The sequence below is a fragment of the Diuraphis noxia genome, unplaced genomic scaffold (assembly GCF_037042655.1).
Source record: "Diuraphis noxia isolate RWA-SAM2 unplaced genomic scaffold, SU_Dnox_SAM2 contig0003, whole genome shotgun sequence".
Classification (NCBI taxonomy): domain Eukaryota; kingdom Metazoa; phylum Arthropoda; class Insecta; order Hemiptera; family Aphididae; genus Diuraphis; species Diuraphis noxia.
In genome coordinates this window covers 35,426,858-35,447,459 of record NW_028301713.1, presented here as the reverse complement: position 1 = coordinate 35,447,459, position 20,602 = coordinate 35,426,858, and the positions used below count along the sequence as shown (strand labels likewise).

General features: G+C 28.3%; 1 protein-coding gene across 1 annotated transcript; it reads right to left on the bottom strand.

Annotated features, from left to right (window-relative positions):
• Nucleotides 1–14,196: 14,196 nt before the first annotated feature.
• LOC149057276 (E3 ubiquitin ligase rnf-5-like) lies at nt 14,197–16,518 on the bottom strand. The gene is made up of 4 exons (XM_089224562.1): nt 16,424–16,518; nt 14,810–14,935; nt 14,445–14,493; nt 14,197–14,367 (listed from the first exon to the last, which is right to left on the bottom strand). The coding sequence occupies exons 1-4, from the start codon at nt 16,513–16,515 to the stop codon at nt 14,275–14,277; spliced, it is 360 nt and encodes a 119-aa protein (XP_089080688.1). The 5' UTR covers nt 16,516–16,518; the 3' UTR covers nt 14,197–14,274.
• Between the last annotated feature and the right edge of the window lie 4,084 nt (nt 16,519–20,602).

Here is a 20,602-nt window from a genome sequence, read left to right as displayed (position 1 = left end):
ATGTAAATGGTCTTAATAACAATCAAAGGTACATGGAACATCACTTCCTTCTCACCCATAAGATAATTAAAACCATTCAACCGTTAATACAACCTATATTATATTATACACCTTTATATAATTACGAAATGGACATTTTTGCCACGGGTTAGCTCTGAAAATACATAACCATATTGGCTGACTCTTTTTTAATTAATATAAAAGAAAATTTTAGGAAAATCTGGAAAGCAGAAATACTACAGTAGCATCATCCGTTCACCAAAAAAATCAATTAAATAATAATTAATACAATTATATAATTTTAAACTATACAATTTTTACTATCTGATTTATTGCAAATTTATTTATGCATGTAAGCTATTAACAGGCAACAAAGTGCATGGGATCAGCTAGTAATTTCATAAAATTTAAAATAATTGTATAAACTAACTTTTTTTTTTAATAATAAAATTATTTAACGTAATATAGGTATTCTATAAACTAATATTTGTTTCCACTACTTCTACTTGTAATATATATTTTACATGGGTTAAATTTAATTAAATAACACATTTGCATTCATACTCGTAATAATATTAAAATTATATATAAAAAAATAAAGGTATAATATAAAATAGCATAGAGTATACGATGATTTCAAAAAACGAATGTGATAATATATCAAACTTGCTTTTACATACCTACTCTGTATTACTTTTTGTATAAATTAAAATTCAATATTATTATTATATGCAAATGCAAAACATTATGTCAAATGGCATTATGTCAGTCGTCAGACAAATAAATTTGTTTTTATAAAATATTTAGATTATTAAATTTTATTTTAATACTCTGTGATACCTACTTTTCTCATTTATTTAAACCCAGTGGCTGTCGAACATTATAATCATATCCAGTTAAATAGCTAAGTAGATAGTAAGTACCTATACATTTATTAACAATGCAATTTTGATTAATGATATCGAATTATCTACCATAGAGTAATTCCATTGATTAAGCGGCATGCTCATCGCCAATATTATCCATCATCGATGGAAAAATTAATATTTAGATGTTGTGCAAATTACATGTTGTTTTTCGGTTTTGCACAGATTTCATACACATTTAATTTTTAATAAGAATTTTAGAAATTGATCAATCATATTTATCTACCTATATTATATTATATTTTCTTTGGATTGGAAAAAAGAATTGACAGACTATACAAACTCCACATAGTCCATTGCATTATATTTTTCGTTATCCGGAAGATATTCATCATAATGTTTATTATACTTTTGTCAGGTTTCGAATAAAAATCCTTTTATCGTCAGTTTGCAAGTTTAAATTTCATACCAATCTCGTGCAAAAATAATTGTAATATTGTTATTATAATATTTCTTTTTTTTTAAACGTTATTTTGAAACTGTTAAATGTGAAATGAAAACAACAGAAATCATGAATGTGCTTTTGGAAGACTAACTTGATGACTTACTCGATGCCCAACGTTAATATAATAAGACGTATAACAACACGCCGTTTAAAACAAATGTATTCGATTTTAAGAGGAGTGATAAATGTTATATTTGTTTTACAATAATGTAATTTTTTAAATATATATTTTATTTTTCGTATAAAAAAAATTAAAAATTAACTGTAAAGACTTGAATGTTTACCAAAAAACAAAATGAAAATGTCTCAATATTTTATATCTTATTGATGTATTTCTAAACATACATCAAAAATAAATATATTATGGTTTTTGATTTTTTTTTTTTTTTTTTTGTATAAGTGTGTAACGAATTAAAAGTTTTACTATTCTCAACGAAAAATACAAATTAAGTAAGTGTTAAGTAAAAAAACCCAGATTTATGTCAGATTTTGTACTTGACGCTCAATGTGTTGTGTGAACAAATTTACAAATTAGTCCAACAACTTACGCCTGTTAATTAAATGTAGGTTGACTTATGGGTGAAGTAAAAAACAAGTATTATAGTTTATGAAATTTACATAATAATAATATTTAAGCGTATATTATTTTGTATTATTATTTATATTACACGCACAATGTCACCATGGCTACGTATACTATTGTGTGTGCAACTTCCGTTACCCTATTTCATGACATCAAATTTAACAATTCACTCTAGACCCATTTTCTTTTTATATACACATTCTTTCTTTTAGAATAATGTTTAGACTTTAGATAATTATACCACACATTTTTCAACGTCGTTTTAAGGTTCACTTGTATATTGACTTAAGTTAATAATAGCTAGTTATATTATAATTATATTATAATATTATATAAGTGCTTTATTTATTGAAAAATATTCAACTTACCACGTATACGTAGTAATACCTGGAAGTATTAATTATAGGTATAATATAAATATAAATAACATCAAGGGACTTAACTGTTTCTTTTTTTTCGCATTTTCAATTTACATACTTATCGGTGATCTCCTCCAATGGGACCTACCTTGTTGTGGTGAGGGAGCTTACAGGCTCAGGTATTCAATATCTGAGTCTCAATAAGAGGTCCTGAACCAGATCTTACTTTCATTAGTTGGGACTGGTAAGGTCAAAGAGAGCCTTCTAGCTATTAGTAAATCTCTTAAAACTTCGAGATATGTTAAAATCGTATTTAAAAAAAAATGCAAAACAAAAACAAACTTTACTGGTGCAGGGTGTTCAGATAACCCAGGCCTGGCAGTTGAGAGCATGTGGTACGCGTCCCAAAGGTCGAAATCAATTTTTAGCACCACCGTGGCGCTGCACACGAATTGCGTCCCGAAATCCCTTTTTCACATGAATTGCGCCCCAAAGATATTTAACGACTACACGAATTGCGTCCCAACGTAAAAAACATTATTTTCCTTACCATTTCATACAGACTGTCGATAGCAAATTACAACTATAGGTAGGTTAAAAATATTGTTTTTTTTTTATTGTTATGCAATTAGATGTACCTAAGTAACATAAAATGTGTAGGTTAATAATATAATAAAAATAAAAATATAATATAGCATATCTATCATCGGACTCGGAATCAAATTTATCATTTGACTCGAGTCTAAGTCTAGCAGTTTCCCATTCGAAACTGAATCGGTCAATAAATGATGAGGAAATGTGCCATACGGAATGCGTGATTATATCGAAATCGAGGTTTTGGTCAGCATCATCACACTCGGAATTTTAACTTCAGTTATCAATGGACGATGAAGAAGTGTTGCCAACAAACGTAATGCAGATGTGGCAATCGAACTTGGGATATTGGTTATCGTTGCACTCAGAACTTCAGTTATCCAAGGACGAAGAAGATGTGTCGCCAATAAGCGTAATCAAAACGCCATCGAACTTGGGACATTTTTAATCATCACACTCGAGAGTAAAGTGCACATCGGTAGATAAACAACTACAGTCATCGACTGTGAAACCAACGTCGCTTACAGACTTGGAGTTAACGTGGCCAGCAAATAGCGAAAATCGATTAAGCTCATCTAGCATAAACCAAATGTGGCCGTCAGATTAGGACCAAAGGTCATCATCGTACTCCCTCGATCTAATGAGGGCAGAATGTAACGATGTGACAGAAGTAGCAACACCTAAACGTAGGTAATTTCTGTCGGCACTGGGGAGACGAGTTCTGAGTGCCTGCAGAAAGCTGTTTTGATGTGGTAGTTGAAGACGCAACCATAAAAAGATGGGGAAAAAGATGAAATGGAAATACTATCCCGGTACCTACGTGTTTTCCGTCAGAACTGCATGGTGAATAGCGAAATACCTATACCTATTGCAGCATCGTAACTAGCAACTGACAAAAATTCAAATAGATGAAATTCTATTTTAAATTGACAAAATTCTTGTTCATATAAAGATGATGATATCACCTTGTTGGTTTTGATTATACACAATCGTGTTGAAAAATTACAATAAGCATAATATTGATATTGTTAGATTTGTTTTATTGTTGATATTAATACTGTCAATTTTTTATGGTTTGTAAATTGTTAAGTATAACTGCATTAAAGTACCTAAATTTATATTATTTTGTATCATTTTATTTACTATTTTCTTAAATAAATTTGTTCTTATCTTATTAAAACAAACTATTATTATTCAAATCAGATAAAATCTGGCCTAATATCATATGGCTTTATATCACATTACTTGCAAATATTTTTGAACGAAGAACTGCACAAATACACAATCAAAGATTATAGTGGATATTTTTCTTGAAAAACCATAATCTAGCAAATTCCAAAAACCACCTAGCAAAATCTAGCAATTCACTAGCAATATTCCGATACCACTATTGAGCCGATCGAATAATGTGCCGGTACTGAGCCATTTTTCATTTTCCGGATTTCCAGAAAACCCAAAATCTAGCGCAAATTCCAAAAACTTCGCTAAAAGTTATTTCAAAAAGAGGATACACATAATATATTACTACGGCCATAATAATATAAATAATTTTACCATTAGTCAACTGTTAATGTAATGTATATAATATAATAATGTAAATGTAATATTGCGTTCAATGGGCCCACAGTTGCCGCTGACTGTTTTTCTTTAAATAAAAATATATTAATAAATTATAATACGAGTGTACTGTAAATTAATATAATATACCTACGCGAATATTGTATATATATATATATATATATTGTATATCACTCATCAGTGGCGGACTATACCAGAGGGATATGGGTACTCATACTATTACCGTTAGACTGGTTGTTGTGCAGTAGGCTATTTACGTAGGTATTGTAACTAATAATTATTATTAACAAAGGTATTCCTGCTTCGCGACCAACAGAGAAAAAAATATTGAATAACATTGAGGCTGAAGACACTGTTGAAGTGTTGACTGCATTGTTTTAATATTAATACGATTTAAAATTGTGAACATTTTTATTTATTTATTTTTAATTTAATATTATATTCTGTTTTCATCAAGTGCGAAATATACATTATTATTATTATTATTTGGTAATAAATTTCCATAATTCGAGTGGGCAACGCGCGTTCTATCTATGTAAGTCTTGAAAATAAACATGCGTTAATACCCTAAAAAATCACCAAATATATTCAGGACAAAACATTTTTCGAGAGCCGGTCAAATAGCGTATTAGTCCGGACAGAATTTTTTTTTTACACAGTTCGCCATTGCACACCCATGCGCATACAAGTGGCGACAGCCGGACGTCGCAGTGGTGCCGAGCTCGAGCGCCCGCGTGTTGACAGAACGCGTCCCTTACGTCATTAAAAAAAACGCTCGGTCGCGCACTCGCGTCTGTCACGCACATTATAATATTATTATTATTATTATTATTATTACACGCCGCCGCCACCGAGACCCGCGGACGACAAATGATCCGCCGCCACCGCACTCGGTCGGCACGCGCCAAATCGCCCGTAACCGGCTTAATTGGACGTTATGATGATTAATGCGATCGCTATGCGTATATCGTTCCGGTCCTGGTGCGATCTTCGGCTATTTTCAAACCGACCGCGGGGCAAATAATAATATGTTAATATACAATTATCGGGTACGTATAAAATATTATTAGAATGTGTTAGTCGTATGGTATACAAATATTTTGATCAGTAGTTAGGTATATATATATATATATATATATCTTGGGTCAGCTATAATTTAAAAATTAATCTATCAGCAATTAATAATTTAAAAAAAAAATTTACATGAAATATTAATAATAATAATATTAAATATAATAATAATAATAATAATATAATAATATAATCGGTTATAATTTCGATCTTATAATTTACGGTAGGTATAAAATTGATTCGTTAATATAACAAAAACTTTTTCATGAATCTTACGATAGTTTGTAAGTATAATTTAATTTAATAACCAAGTCCAAATTAATATAGTTCGTCTGAATTTTGTTTTACTAAAATTGCAACGGAAATATTATGCAATAGTGCAATACAATGAATGACGTCTTATTCTTTAATAATTTCAACAAACTATACTCTATTCGCCGTAAGTTGACCCACTAGCTCGACGAAAACCGGTCGTAGCTGCGCAGGCCACCGCGTCTTCGGAGCGCTAGTGTTGATCGTTGCCACCGCACCATCTTTTTTATTTTGAAACATCATAGCTTTTGCTTCTAATAAAGATTTAGGTATTTTAGGAAATATTTTTCGTCTAGCTTCGTACATACTTTTCCTGAATAACCTAACATCAGAATGACTAAGATGCTCTGATTTTGGGCAATTACGTAGTTCTTGTCGTATAAGTTTATTTGGCTTCATATTAAGATCAGTAGTTGCTTTGCGCTTTAAAAGTGACATCACTGTTTGTTTAGTGATTGTTTCTTCAACTAATTCATCATGACTATGTTCACCATTTATTGAAATAACTGTTTTTAAATTTGTAGTTAATTTAGCAGTAACAGTGCATTTACGATTCGTGCAACGAAAAATTTTAGTTGTAGGTATCTTTGTTTTCTCTAAACTCACTAAATTTATAACTATTAATCGCAACGCACATTTTCCCACGACGGGTTTCAAAAACATCGGAAATGATCACGTCCATAATTATAAAGAATATAATAATCTTATCGATTGAAAATCCAAATTGGAACTGAACATTGAAACGTTGAAATATTTAGTTATTTTCATAAACCATATCTTATAAAGATTGTTAAACTTTTTTTTCGCGATAACCTATATTGGCAATTAGCAAATGTACCTAAACGTGCTATGTGTTTGTGTACCCAAACGTGTTCTACATTTACAGGTAAAAATAATGTTATGTACCCAAACGTGCTTCGCCCGTTGTTGATACCACAAAAAAAGACTATAGGCCCCTCCCCCCACCCAAAAATAACCATCACATACACCTATAGATATTGATTATAATACATTTATTATATTTTCTAAGTTCTAAAAATAATTTAGTATTAAAACAGTAACAGTAGATACACGTTTGTGATAATTTAATGCAGCGGTCTTCACTATGATTTTAGAAAGGGCCAAATATAATTTTTGAAAATCGCTTGCGGGCAATTTACATTTTTGTTTTTTTTTTTTTTTTTGGATACATATGAGAGTTTGGATAGCTTGAAAAACTATTCAATAATAGTACTTCACGCTTATATTTTTAATGATAATAATTAAAAATATAAAAATGAACAACTGTTTATACTGAATTTAGTGAAGAATAGTAAAATGAGACAAAATATTTTGTTAGGAAGAGTAAAGAAAAGTTCATGATTTACACAGATGTTTTTCTTGAACTCTAGATTTATACAATTTAATTTTAGTGTGAGCCGCATTAAATTTGTTAAAGGGCCGCGAATGACCCTCGGACCGCATAATGGAGACCGCTGACATTCTAATTTTTAGTTTATACATATTATTATAATAAAATTGTCCTCATATTTATGAAGCATATTATTATTGTGTTAAAATGTATTATAGCCCTCATTAGAAAATGGTATTTCGTAGGGTATCAAAATGTCAAAATATTATATTCTTTTAGCCTTAAGTTTAGATGACCAATTGTCAGGAAAACTTAATAAATAAATAAAAATAAAAAAGGGTATCAAATATGAAGTAAAAATATTTTAAGGCAAAAAATATAAATACACCATAATATTAAATAACAATATAATAAATGAGACACCGCCATCACATAATATATATTGTATGGAAAATGGCTGTATTGCATTATATTAAATATATAATATTAACTATTATTATTATAGCTGCCAATTCAGTGGCGCACTGGAATTCACAGGATTTCTTATGTAGTGAGATGGAAAAAATGATTACAAAATGAACACACGTGCACACTCGAATAAGTGATTATATTTATAATGTAAATAATTGTCAATATAACATAATATTAATATCATGCATAGCAATCATAGCATTATATCGTTATGTATTCATGTTATTTTTGCTTCTCAGCTATCATTGAGTATCATAAGTCAATGAATACCAATGTACCGTAAAATAGTTCGTGATATAAACAGTTTGAAATAAGTCTTAATATTTTTAAAATGCCATCGTGTATAATGCTTGTAAAAAATAATAATATAGATTTAGAATGTTAAATGTATCAAGATCAAAACTAAGTTATGATTGATTAATATGCGTACCTATCATTATGAACCTACTTTCGATATTTATAGAAAAAATACTACAAATATTTTGAATAATCGTGTCTAAGAAATACTAATAAAAATATATTTTATAACTAATAACAAATTATTCGTATGAACTTAAACCAAAATTCTACTGTACAATAGAACAATATATTATGTAATGTTAATATATGGAATTGGTATACTTACCTTTTTTATGATAGGTGTATATTTGATTTTTACAAAAATCGTTCAACTCGTTATCAATAGAAAACTAACAGTACATAATATAATAAATAAAATAGAAAATAGGTATATAGTTAAAAATACAAGATAGAAACTATAAAAATGAAAAAAAAAATATTTTTCTAAAACTCTGGATTTTCATACTTTCATTTTCATACCTTTTCGTCTGTAATAGGTCAAATTTCACACATATATTATATGTATTTTTGCTATACTCGATATCTAATGATATCTATCATAATATTATCGACGTAATTTAAAAATTACTTAAAACTTTTTTAAGTTTTTTTCAATGTTAAATATATAAATGTTTAACCTATTTGTATTAAAATTTATTAAAAATATGTGAACGAAATGAGCAATTAAATTGTATATTAAATATTAATTGTGTTAGTCTTCAATTTAAGTTATAAATTATAATTATTAACCTTTAAGTAAAATACAGGCTTTCGTACTTATAATATGTGATAACTGATAATCAAATTAATTTTATATTGACCCTTTCGTCTTATCGTGAAAATAATTAAAAATATAGTCAGCTAAAATTTAAATTATAGTAAAATTATAAACTTTTTAAATTTGCATGTATTATATTTTCCTTTAAATATAAATCCAAATATATAAGAAATATGAATTTAATTAAATAATCTTTGGAATCAATCACATTAAAAATTGAATTTGAATTTTTCTGGAATTTATTTCTTATGCAAATATTCATTTTTTTACCTTTTATTATCCACTTACTTTTTATATTAGAAGAAATGTTTTTTCTATGAAATGAATAATATAATATTTCTGCTAACATACAGGGCAAAAGAACGAATCATAATAAAAATAATATTAACATGGTTACAAAATATATAACAAACGATCTATAGATATAGGCTTAGAGTACAAATTGTATGCAATTTATTACTCAGTGGTTAAGTTAAAATAATAAAAATGAAATTTTAGAACTTTAATCAGCATAATTTAAAATATATTTATACATAAAAAATGGTTAACCACGAGGTACCTATACATTAATCATATATATACAAAATTGCTAGTTTTATCAATATATAATCCAAATATTTCAGAAACTATTATTCGTCGTTTAAATACATATATTGAAGAGCTTATTGAAGTTAAAATTTCTTCGCAATATATCTGATGTAAACTTAAAAATCAAAATTTAATTTAGTTATCATTTTATTTATACAACAATAATCGTAAAAAAATATCTGGTAATATACATTTTTCACTTTGAATGAATCATCTTTCTAATTCCTGTTAATTTTTAATAAAAACAAGCAATTAATCATCTTTGAAAAAACCCTAAAACTATCATCAGTAAACCGCGATTTAGTATATTATGTAATAATAATATAAGACATCTCTATAGCCAATGCAACGAACCGCTCTCAATCAAAAACATAGTCCTAGATTGCCCGCTGTATGTCAACATTGTCAACGCAAGGAGCATTGTCAACGCGCAAGGAACATTGTCAACGCAAGGAACATTCTCAGCCAACCTTCATCAATGAAGGAAGCACTAGGAGAACACAATACTCACTTAATACATAGGTAGCTTCTTCAAATAAATTGGCATCGACACCAAAATCTAATTCTGTAAAAAATCTCACAACTTACAACAACTAGTATTTTAAAAATATTACATACAACTGTAAAAACTACTAACCCATAATTATGTAATTCCCAACTGTAACTTAATTGTATATAACAATGTAAACCTACCGCAGGCTAATGACCTTGTTGTTGAAGCCTTATTATCAATAATAAAAAAAAAAATAATAACATAAGAATATAGTTCAAATTAAAAAAAAATGATACATAATATACCATCCAGAGATAAAATTTTAAGTACCTACATGAAATAAAACCAGTGACCGATATGAATATAGTAATCGATGTTCAATTGATTGAACAAAAACTTAATCAGAAAACCCTAGGGCAATCTAGATACCCAAATAATATATTGAATTTTTCGTGAAATAAAGTCATGAATATGACGCTATTTATTCGTTAGATTACAGAAAACAATAATTGCCAACAACAAATGTATTCTAAATAAAAACTATAATAAATAGTTAAGTTAGGTTAGGTTTTAGTTAAGTATTATTTATTAATAATAAATAATTATACTATAAACGTTTAGATATGAAACAGATGAATATCGGAAAATATGGAACGTACATATTTTAATAAAAATCTAAAACAAATGAACATTTAAGTTTTAAATATAAAATAGGTAATATACATGTAAAGTTATCGAGGTTGCAGCAGATTTAATGAAAAACTTGTTCCATAATTTTTATTAAATAAACTAAAATAAAAGATTTACTATTTTTTTTCCAAAACACTGATTTTGTGATTTACACAACATTTAATATAATTAAGTTGTTTTTGTGTTCAAACAGTTGTAAAATATGAGCTCAATAACGATTTTACTTCATCCATTTGAATCCACGGAAGTAAATTACCCCCCGTGTTGAAAAAATAAAGAAAATAATAATCCCCAACATTAATACAGGTGGTTATTATAAAATCTAACACTTTGACATGTATAAAAAAAGTGTATGACGTTTCTTGATGAATATAACAACATTATATATATTTTTTAAACTTAATTGTTTGATATTTTTACCTGCAGCAAGAATAACGAGCAGAATAACTGGCATCTACTAACTATCTACCTACTCTATTGAAAAGTTAAAGTGAACGAAACTTTGAAAAACATTTTCTTTAATATTACACCGATGTTGTTTTCATATTCTTTCATCTTTTAGCTTGAATACATTTTAAATTATTTTTGTTAGACTTTTATCCTGCAGTGCCTCCAAAACATAAGTGTATGCAAGACAGCCACCTATGTATATATTAGTCTCACATATAAAATAGTTGGGATGAATCTCCTTTGAGTCTTTGAGAGTCTCATTTAACAACAGTAGATTTATTTATATACATAGTTATAAAATGTATTCTCAAAATATTCTGTTTAAAAATTTAATTATTTCCAAATCAATTATAACGATAACATTATATTATGTCTATAGATAATCATGTAATGTATTTAATCTCAAATTAAGAACCATTCATAAATAAGCTAAATTTCTTTACTACTAATCGCCTTTCAACTTTTACGCTATAAACTACTTAATTGTTTAAAACATAATATAAAATGCATCCAGTAATTCTATAAAACTCTTGGGAAACATATGAAATACCTCGGTGATTTATGCTGATAAAATTTTTCATTCAAATTGACTAAAATTAACCAGCAATTCAATACGCCTATTCATTATTAAAAGTGGTTCACCAAGCATGCTCGCCAAAAAAATAACTTCAATAAGTTAAATGTTTTTACGATCAAACATTTTCTGTCAGATTTTCAAATTGGACATTTAAAATTAAAAAAAAAAATATAATAAAATCAGATTTAAAACATTTAATTTGCAGTATTGAAAAAATGTATGGCTTTAAATTATATATGTTACTACTAATACTACTAATAATACTACAAGTTGAGTACAAGATACATTTTTCTTAAACTATATGTTATGACATTTATATTAATGTCTTGATTATTTTTGATTATAATAACCAGGGTTCGGGACTTATAGCATTTGCATATCCTTCATAGGTGATGTAAAATATAACAGAGTGATCTACAAATACGTTTTGTAATACAGATAATTAAAATATGAAATTTTGTTTTGCATATTTTGGGGGGGGGGGTTTGCATATTTTAAAGGTTTTTGCATACTTTTTGCTTATTCGACGATTTTTAATGATTGATGGTTAATATAATTGTTCAAAATGTATTATTTAAAATGTTGAACGATTAATTGCGAAAATTTGTTTTGTACCTAGTAATACTATTTGTGTAGCTATCTGTCACAAAAATGTAGCTCGTGCACTTGATTTATAAATACCTATTCAACAAATCGAAAACTATGTAGTTGGTTAATAGGACGTTATACCCTTATACCCGCATGTGTTTTCTCCGTCTTACAAGTGCGTAACATAGCAAATTTTACGCTCAGCAGATCACGTTTTGGTCCGTTAGTTTAAAAATTAAAGTGAACAGGCCTCTTATGAAATTTAAAGGTAAGAATATTATTTAGACAACCTCATAGGCTTTTTACCATGTTTTAATTTTGAAGCGAGTTATACGCATTTTAAGATATGCAAAATGTTTACAATTTTAAAATACTTATAACTCGCTTCAAAATTAAAATATGGTAAAAAGCCTATGAGATTGTCTAAATAATATTCTTACCTTTAAATTTCATAAAAGGTCAGTTCACTCTAATTTTTAAACTAACGGACCAAAACGTGATCTGCTGAGCGTAAAATTTGCTATGTTACGCACTTGTAAGACGGAGAAAACACATGCGGGTATATCGTCCTCTTAATTGAAAAACGTCTGATATGCGTACTTATCTACAGGCTACATTCGTATCTCTCGGCAATACGCACAGCAATATTTTGGATAGTCGCGAACAGTTTATTTTGTAAAGTGTGTGAACAAAGGCACTAATTATATTTAAATTACAATTTTTCTTTATATTTATATGATATAAATATAAAAAAAATTAATATATTATATATACCTATTTAGTAATATAAATTATATCAAATAAAACTTTTTTGTTAATGATTTTTAATTTTTTTTTTTTTAATTTTTTACTGCATATTTTTTAGTTTATTGGGTCATAGTATATAAGCGCATATTTTAGTGATTTTTAGTGCTATAAGTCCTGAACCCTCAAATAACATTTTACAGCGCAATACTAAAATAATATATAATATAAAATTAACTATTATGAAAAACACAATGATATAAATGTATGAATAATTTTAATACAGATTATGTAAAATAATAAAAAATGTACTGTATATAATTCTAAATAAAAAAAATCTTATACCTAATTACATATATTTTTTTTCTTACTTTATTACAAAATACATTTATTTCATTATCATTTTTTGACGCAGTATTGAAACAATATATTTATTATAACCAAAAAACTATAATTAAAATTTATGAATAATTTTACGAATTATATTAATAAAAAATACCAAATTAACTGTGTTTAATTCTAAGTAGCAAATATCTTAAAACTACCTAATTACTTTATTTTTTTATATATGTTTAAACAACAATGATAAAACTATGATTACATATATAAATAATTTTAACACTATTCATATAAATAAAATAATAAAGAACTTAGGTAGGTACTAAATATATAATTCTAAATAAAAAATATTTTATACCTAGTTACTTTTTTTTTGCCATATGTTATAAAACATATTTATTTCATTAACATTTCATAAATCAATATTGAAACAATATAATATTAACTATAGTAAAAAAAAATCTATTTATAATTGAACTGTATAAATAATCTTCCTTAATACAAGTTATATTACTGTACACAATACTAATTCAAAAATAATCTTAAAACTAGTTTTTTTTTTACTATGTTATAAACCCTATTTATTTCATTCAAATATTATAAAACAATATTGAAACAATACATTAACTTTCATGGAAAAAAAACTATAATTAAAACATATGCATATTTAAAAAAATTATATTAATGAAAAATTTACTGTGTATAACTCTAAGAAAAAATATCTTAAAACTAGTTTTTTTTTTATCAATTTGCTATAGATTTTTTTATTATTACTAACTTAATATTGTAACATTATATTAATTTAATTTAAAAAAAAAAATGTATTTATGACTTAAATATATAATAGAATACAGAATTCGAATATTAATGGAATTAAATTCTTATTTAATAAATTTTATAGTTACCTTATATAACTACGAAAGAAAATACTTTTTATAAATCTTAAGAGATTTCCAGGCCTGGAGTCTATACCATTTGCTGTAGATTTTTTTCAGATATCAAATTATGAAGAATATGGCACATAGTATCGCTAAGATAATAATACATGTTAAAATATAAGTCCAATCAAAGCCCAAGTTAAATAAGGATCCCTGAAAGAAATTTAGGAAAATTTAAATGAGTTTCTTATGAACATGTGAAATAAAAATTATATTAATTTATAACTTACAGTATCAGCATTTGGTTCAGTTCTGTGATCAGCAGGTTGTACGGTATTTCTGAATCAAAAAATATATTACATTGAATAAAGTGAACTTAACACTAATACAAGTTGACTTTGAAATAGACTATTGTAAAAAAGATTAATTTCTAATATAATTACTAAAAATGTATTAATATGAATTCCAATGATAAAATATTATTTTCATTAATTTGTTAATTTTTAATATAAAGTGGTGTAATTATGAATATGAGACTTAATTTCAATGTATTCATTATGTTCTCATAAAATAAGTAGCATTTATTTGAATTATCAACGTAAATGTTATAATAAATATTAATTAACTTTAAAAAAAAAAATAGATTTCAATTTACCGATTGTCATCAATAGCATTTTCAGATCCATAAATTGTTGCCAATCTGTTTCTACCAACTACAGATTTACAAACTGGACATAAATGTTGATTTTGACTTTCTAACCATCCATGAATACATGACTGACTATAACATTAAAAAATACATTTAAACTAAATATTCTTACAAAAATTATTTTGAATAATTAAATACTAAGTAATAATTAACAATAATTATTAATAATTCAATAGATATTAATTAATCTATTATATAATAATATATAAATGCTAAATTAATTTGATGATTACATAGATTCTTCTAATTTTTAAGTATCAAATTAGCAGAATAATTAGGCACTTAAACTTTTATTTATTAAATTTACTATAATATCAATAATATATATTTTAGGTAAAAAATATGAGATAATAATCTAAATTATAATTTATTATTAGTATAGGATATAATATATTATATACACGTATATCATATCCATACACAAGAGTAATCGCTATGCACTAAACGGTCATTTTTGTCAGTTTCTCTAATTACTTTTCCGCATAGTATATATAATATTATAATCATTTTATCAATAAAAGTATTCAAAGTTCATAATTAAATAGCTTAAGAGGACGCTACACCCGCATACGTTGTCTCCGTCTTACAAGTGCGTAACATAGCAAATTTTATGCTCAGCAGATCACGTTTAGCTCCGTTAGTTTAAAATTTAGAGTAAATTGACCTCTTACAAAAATTAAAGGTAACATTATTATCGAGGGCATGACGTAGCCTTTTTATTATATTTTAATTTTAAAGTGAGTTATGTGTATTTTAAAATTTAAAATTGTTTGTATATCTTAAAATACACATAACTCACTTTAAAATTAAAATATAATAAAAAGCCTACGTCATGCCCTCGATAATAATGTTACCTTTAATTTTTGTAAGAGGTCAATTTACTCTAAATTTTAAACTAACGGAGCTAAACGTGATCTGCTGAGCATAAAATTTCCTATGTTACGCACTTGTAAGACGGAGACAACGTATGCGGGTGTAGCGTCCTCTTAAACAGTCACTGCATAAAAATATATTGGAATCGAGAACACCTGCAGATTTTCGTAGAAATACGGCCATTACGCTCGTGGCGATCACTTATCTGTACTAGTTTTGTGGCTTAATCATAATCAATATACTTCGTAAATATAAAGCTGTGCATTCATATTACTATTATTAATATAAGTCAACCAATTTAAAACACTAGTATTAAAACTGTTGGTTTGTGTATCATAAATAAAAATAAATAATTACTTTTGTAAAAGACAATATAGAATAACACAATAATAGAAGGTGTGGGTTAAAAATATGTGGAGCACCAAGCTCTGTTCAGGTGTAGGACACTATATATAACACACCACATATAATTGGTATGAAAGCAATAAAAGAATATTTTTACGACGGAAATCGTATTATTTCAACAACAATTAAAATTGCAGTTAGAACGTTTACACACACGACACACACACACACACACACACAAAACACATACATAAGTAAATATAAAGTAAGTAATACACAAATAAATGTAAGTTTATATAAACTTTCTTGGCATTAAAATATTTATTTGGCAATTGTACTAACCTGCAGGAAGCATTTCTACATTCATTGACGGCCTGCTCTGTTGGTTGTGTATTCAAGGTCATGGGAAGTTCACAAACAATACATTTATGCATGTTGACACGATGTCTTAACATGTTCAATAACAGAAATTAAACATTAGATTTAAATAATATTGTAAAACTACGACAATGTGATAGATATTTTTTCATACTTACAAACAAAATAGATTGCAGCAAATAATTAATGTATCTACACAATTATAAATTTGTTATAATTATCTTCTGCATTAACATCGACATTAAATGATTTGTGGTAATGACTACACACAAGCACAACAGATATATATAATGAAGGAATGGGACTACCGCGGAACAAGAAAATGGCCGACACGGGTGCCCAAAAAAGGTCGAAACACGTGCGTGGTCACGACTCAGCGACGGCAACGGCAACGGCGACACACTCGTCGCGATAAATGAACACTGGCTAAAACGAGACCAAATAATCCTAATAAATGAATTACCGTTACTGAAGTGCGTGCACGGCACACTGAGCAGCGCACGACCAAAACCGACGATTGATTAGCGAATGGCGGCGTCAAGGAAGATGAAGTGGACTTTTTGCATGGACGAGGATGCATCGTCTTCTTAAAGAAAACGTTCCTTTTTCCGTCTAAATGACGAAAACGCGATTATGGAAGTACTTAGTGAATCGTGGTCAGGTAACAGTGGAGTGGAAATATCCTCAAATCGTGTTCGCAGTTTAACAAATGACCAGCAGGGCAGCAGCCGATTTCTATCATACGAATGAGCGCGAACGTTCGACCACCCTAAAAGCTGAAGTCAAAATTGATGACGTATAATATGGTAAGACGTAGTATAGCGATCGACGAACAGGTGTGACAGTGCTGGTAATCACAAGGGTGGGTGTGCCACTCAACGTGTTTTCGTTTGTCGACCCGGCCATTCTGAACAGGTCAAAACAACCCTACGGACCGGTTTTTTACTCATTGGGCGCGAAAATGACACTGGTTCAAACTATCTAGTGCCCTCCGGGTCGCACAATTTATAAAAGATGAAAAGATGGTCCTTGATATTTTAATATACCCACCTTATATTATACATTTTTTAACCAGAAGAGAACATCATGAGCATTACTTTATCCTTTATCCCTATATTATTACCTAGGTCCTAGACGTACAATGATTAATAAAAATTAATTCAAAATTTCAAATAATTCTGATAATTTATTTTGAGTTCTATTAACTTGTCCAACAAATTCATGTAAAATCACAGATGAACATAAACCCAATTGTTTTATAAAAATATTTAGATTTGTTTTAAGGTATTGTTTACTTGTAACACGGAATAAAAGTTAATATTAATTTGTAAATATAAATTCAATATACTTATTATACTATCATAGTATCATATAGTTAATTTATAATAATTGATGCTCGAATATTGAGGGTTGCCAAAAGTGGCAGTCTCGTCTACTCAATTTTTGTGTTCGTTTACTATTTTTTTTTTTATTATTATTATTAAAACGGTGATGGACCTTGAAATGAATATATAATTTTTGTCAATGAAAAAGTATTGCTACTACGAACTATGAATAAATAAACTTTTAATTTAAAATTACAGTTTCAAAGTTTTTTTTTTTGCTATTTTATTTCTCAAAATGTTTTTTCATGCTTTCGTAGCCCAAATATATATTTATCTTATATTTTCACATAAAATAGAAAAAAAATTATGAAACAAGTTTAAAAATATTAAAATTTCACTTTCTCTTCCATCACGATTTATTTTGTGGTGTGTAGTTTCTCACGGGCCCATAGCTGAGGCCCCTGGCGATACGCGTGCCCCGTGAAATGCTGTGACATATCATATTACTATATTATATCAAGGACAGCCATTTATAAGCTTTATGACCCAATGGGTCAGTCGTCAGTAGAGTAATTATCAACTTGTGTATTTCGCTTCAAATTCGTATACGTTATAACATGTGAGAAATTTGCTACACCTCGTCATGCAACAAACACTGAAATCAAATGATTAATTTTAGTCTTTTACTCCTTTAATTGTAAGTTCTTCTCAGAATTTGTTAGTTCACCGTCCGAAAATTATCAAAAGAATTAGCTTTGAATAGGCAACCCCTCTTAACCACCGCTATCAAATCGCTTAATTAAAGGCTATAATTTATTAGTATAAAGTTAGATATGTACAAATCCACTGGCTGTTTAGTTGAATTTAATTAGGTTTAGTTAGATTAAAGGATTAAATCTAACCTAACGCTGCTAACACCATTTGCTGGTATTAGTACTTAGATTTAAATGAATTCGATAATAACAACTCCATCTACTGCTGCCAAATCATTTTGAACTGTAATGCGTAACCATTGATTTTAGAATATATCCTAAAATTAATGCACGTACGAGAACTGTACATCACAATTCACAGCTGTTCAATTTCCTGATTAGATATATGATACTATTTACGATTAAACAATTTAAAATGTTGTAGATGTGAATAAATGTCTATTTGGTTATTTATGGGAAAACTTATTGCGGTGCAAGCCACTACCCACCTCTCACACCACCAAAATATTTGGACTAGATGGGTCACTAAATATGAAAGATGGTTGAAACAAATTTTTTAGATTTTTGATTTAATCCAAATATAGAAATGTGAAATTACTCTCAAAATTAGAAGTGAAATTCTGGCAAAATGGCGTACAGATGTATCTAATAAATAAAACGGATTTTATTTTTGGAAAGCATTTCCAGGGAATATACGAAAAATACTGAATTTTATATTAAAATCTATAATATAGTTAATTTTATTAAAGTTTAGTTGAGCAAAGTGGATCATGTTAGTCCATTTCTGTTATACTTAGGTGTTTTTAATAGATATTGTAAAACAATAATTGTCAAAACAATTATAACATACCTGGTGAATTATTTTTACCAGCCCTGGAGACATTATAAAACATCAGCCCACTGTTCAATTACAGAGTAACACAGTAGCACAGTCCACCTATTGATTTACTCCCATTTAAATCTCAATCAAAGATTTTTGACAGTTATATAAAATACAGTTCTATAATATTATATTCAATCATAATAACCAGGGGCGGACTGGGAGGTGAACGGCCCAGTATTCTACTGTCGGGGCCGGCACTACCCGTTTATACCATCCTCTATGAATAAGATATTTATAATACCTACATACTTTTTAGGGTATTTATTTATCAAATGTATTAGGCGGTACTGCCGTACTGGATTGTGCATAAACACCAAAAAGATAACTTGTTTGCACACTACGAAATCAATTTTTGATTCGAAAGCTTCACTAATTTCTAAATCCATGTTTAGTACCAAATTATAGGCTAGAGTCATAACTAGAGACGAATTTTATGCATTTGCATGGTGATACTAAGCACATGCACTTATAAAATGGTTTGAAATGTCGGCGATTCGGACTTTATTGAATCCGTAGACCAATTTTAATTTTGCATATAAATGCATATTTGGTGGGTTGGTGGCGTTGGTGCACTATAAACTTTGGGGTCATTTTTTAACAAAAAAAAATAAAAAATAATAGGTACATATTTAACAATAAAAAGTTCAATCCATTTATTTAATTATAATAGACATTTTATTAGTTATTATTTATAAAAAAATATCTTTTATTTATGGTAGCAAAGTATGGAATGGGAAGGGGCCCTGTGCTAGTGCACCGCCTGCACATGCGTAAATCAGAGCCTGGATACAATGTACATTATATTATTATAAACTACCGCTAGTGTTCGACCACAGAATAGATTTAATCTATTATTATATTAGTGGTTCGACTACGAAAAATTAACTTATTAGTTATTACTGTATCGTTTTAATAGCCGGCAACCGATAGCAGTAGGTAGTCTTAAACTGTTTGGTATTTAAAATTTAAAAATATATTTATTATTAATATACTAATATTATCAATTGATGTTCATGAGCCCCTAGTGGCCCGACGGCCCATATATTGAGCCGGCCAGGTGTGCTACGGCACACTAGCACACCTGGCCAGTCCGCCCCTGATAATAACTTGACGCGAACCTGGAAAACGGCGAGTGGTTGCTTGTCAGTGGCGTAATTACATGGTTGCATAGGTGTGCATTGCACCGGGGCCCGGGATCTAGAAGGTCCAAAAGGGGGCCCTA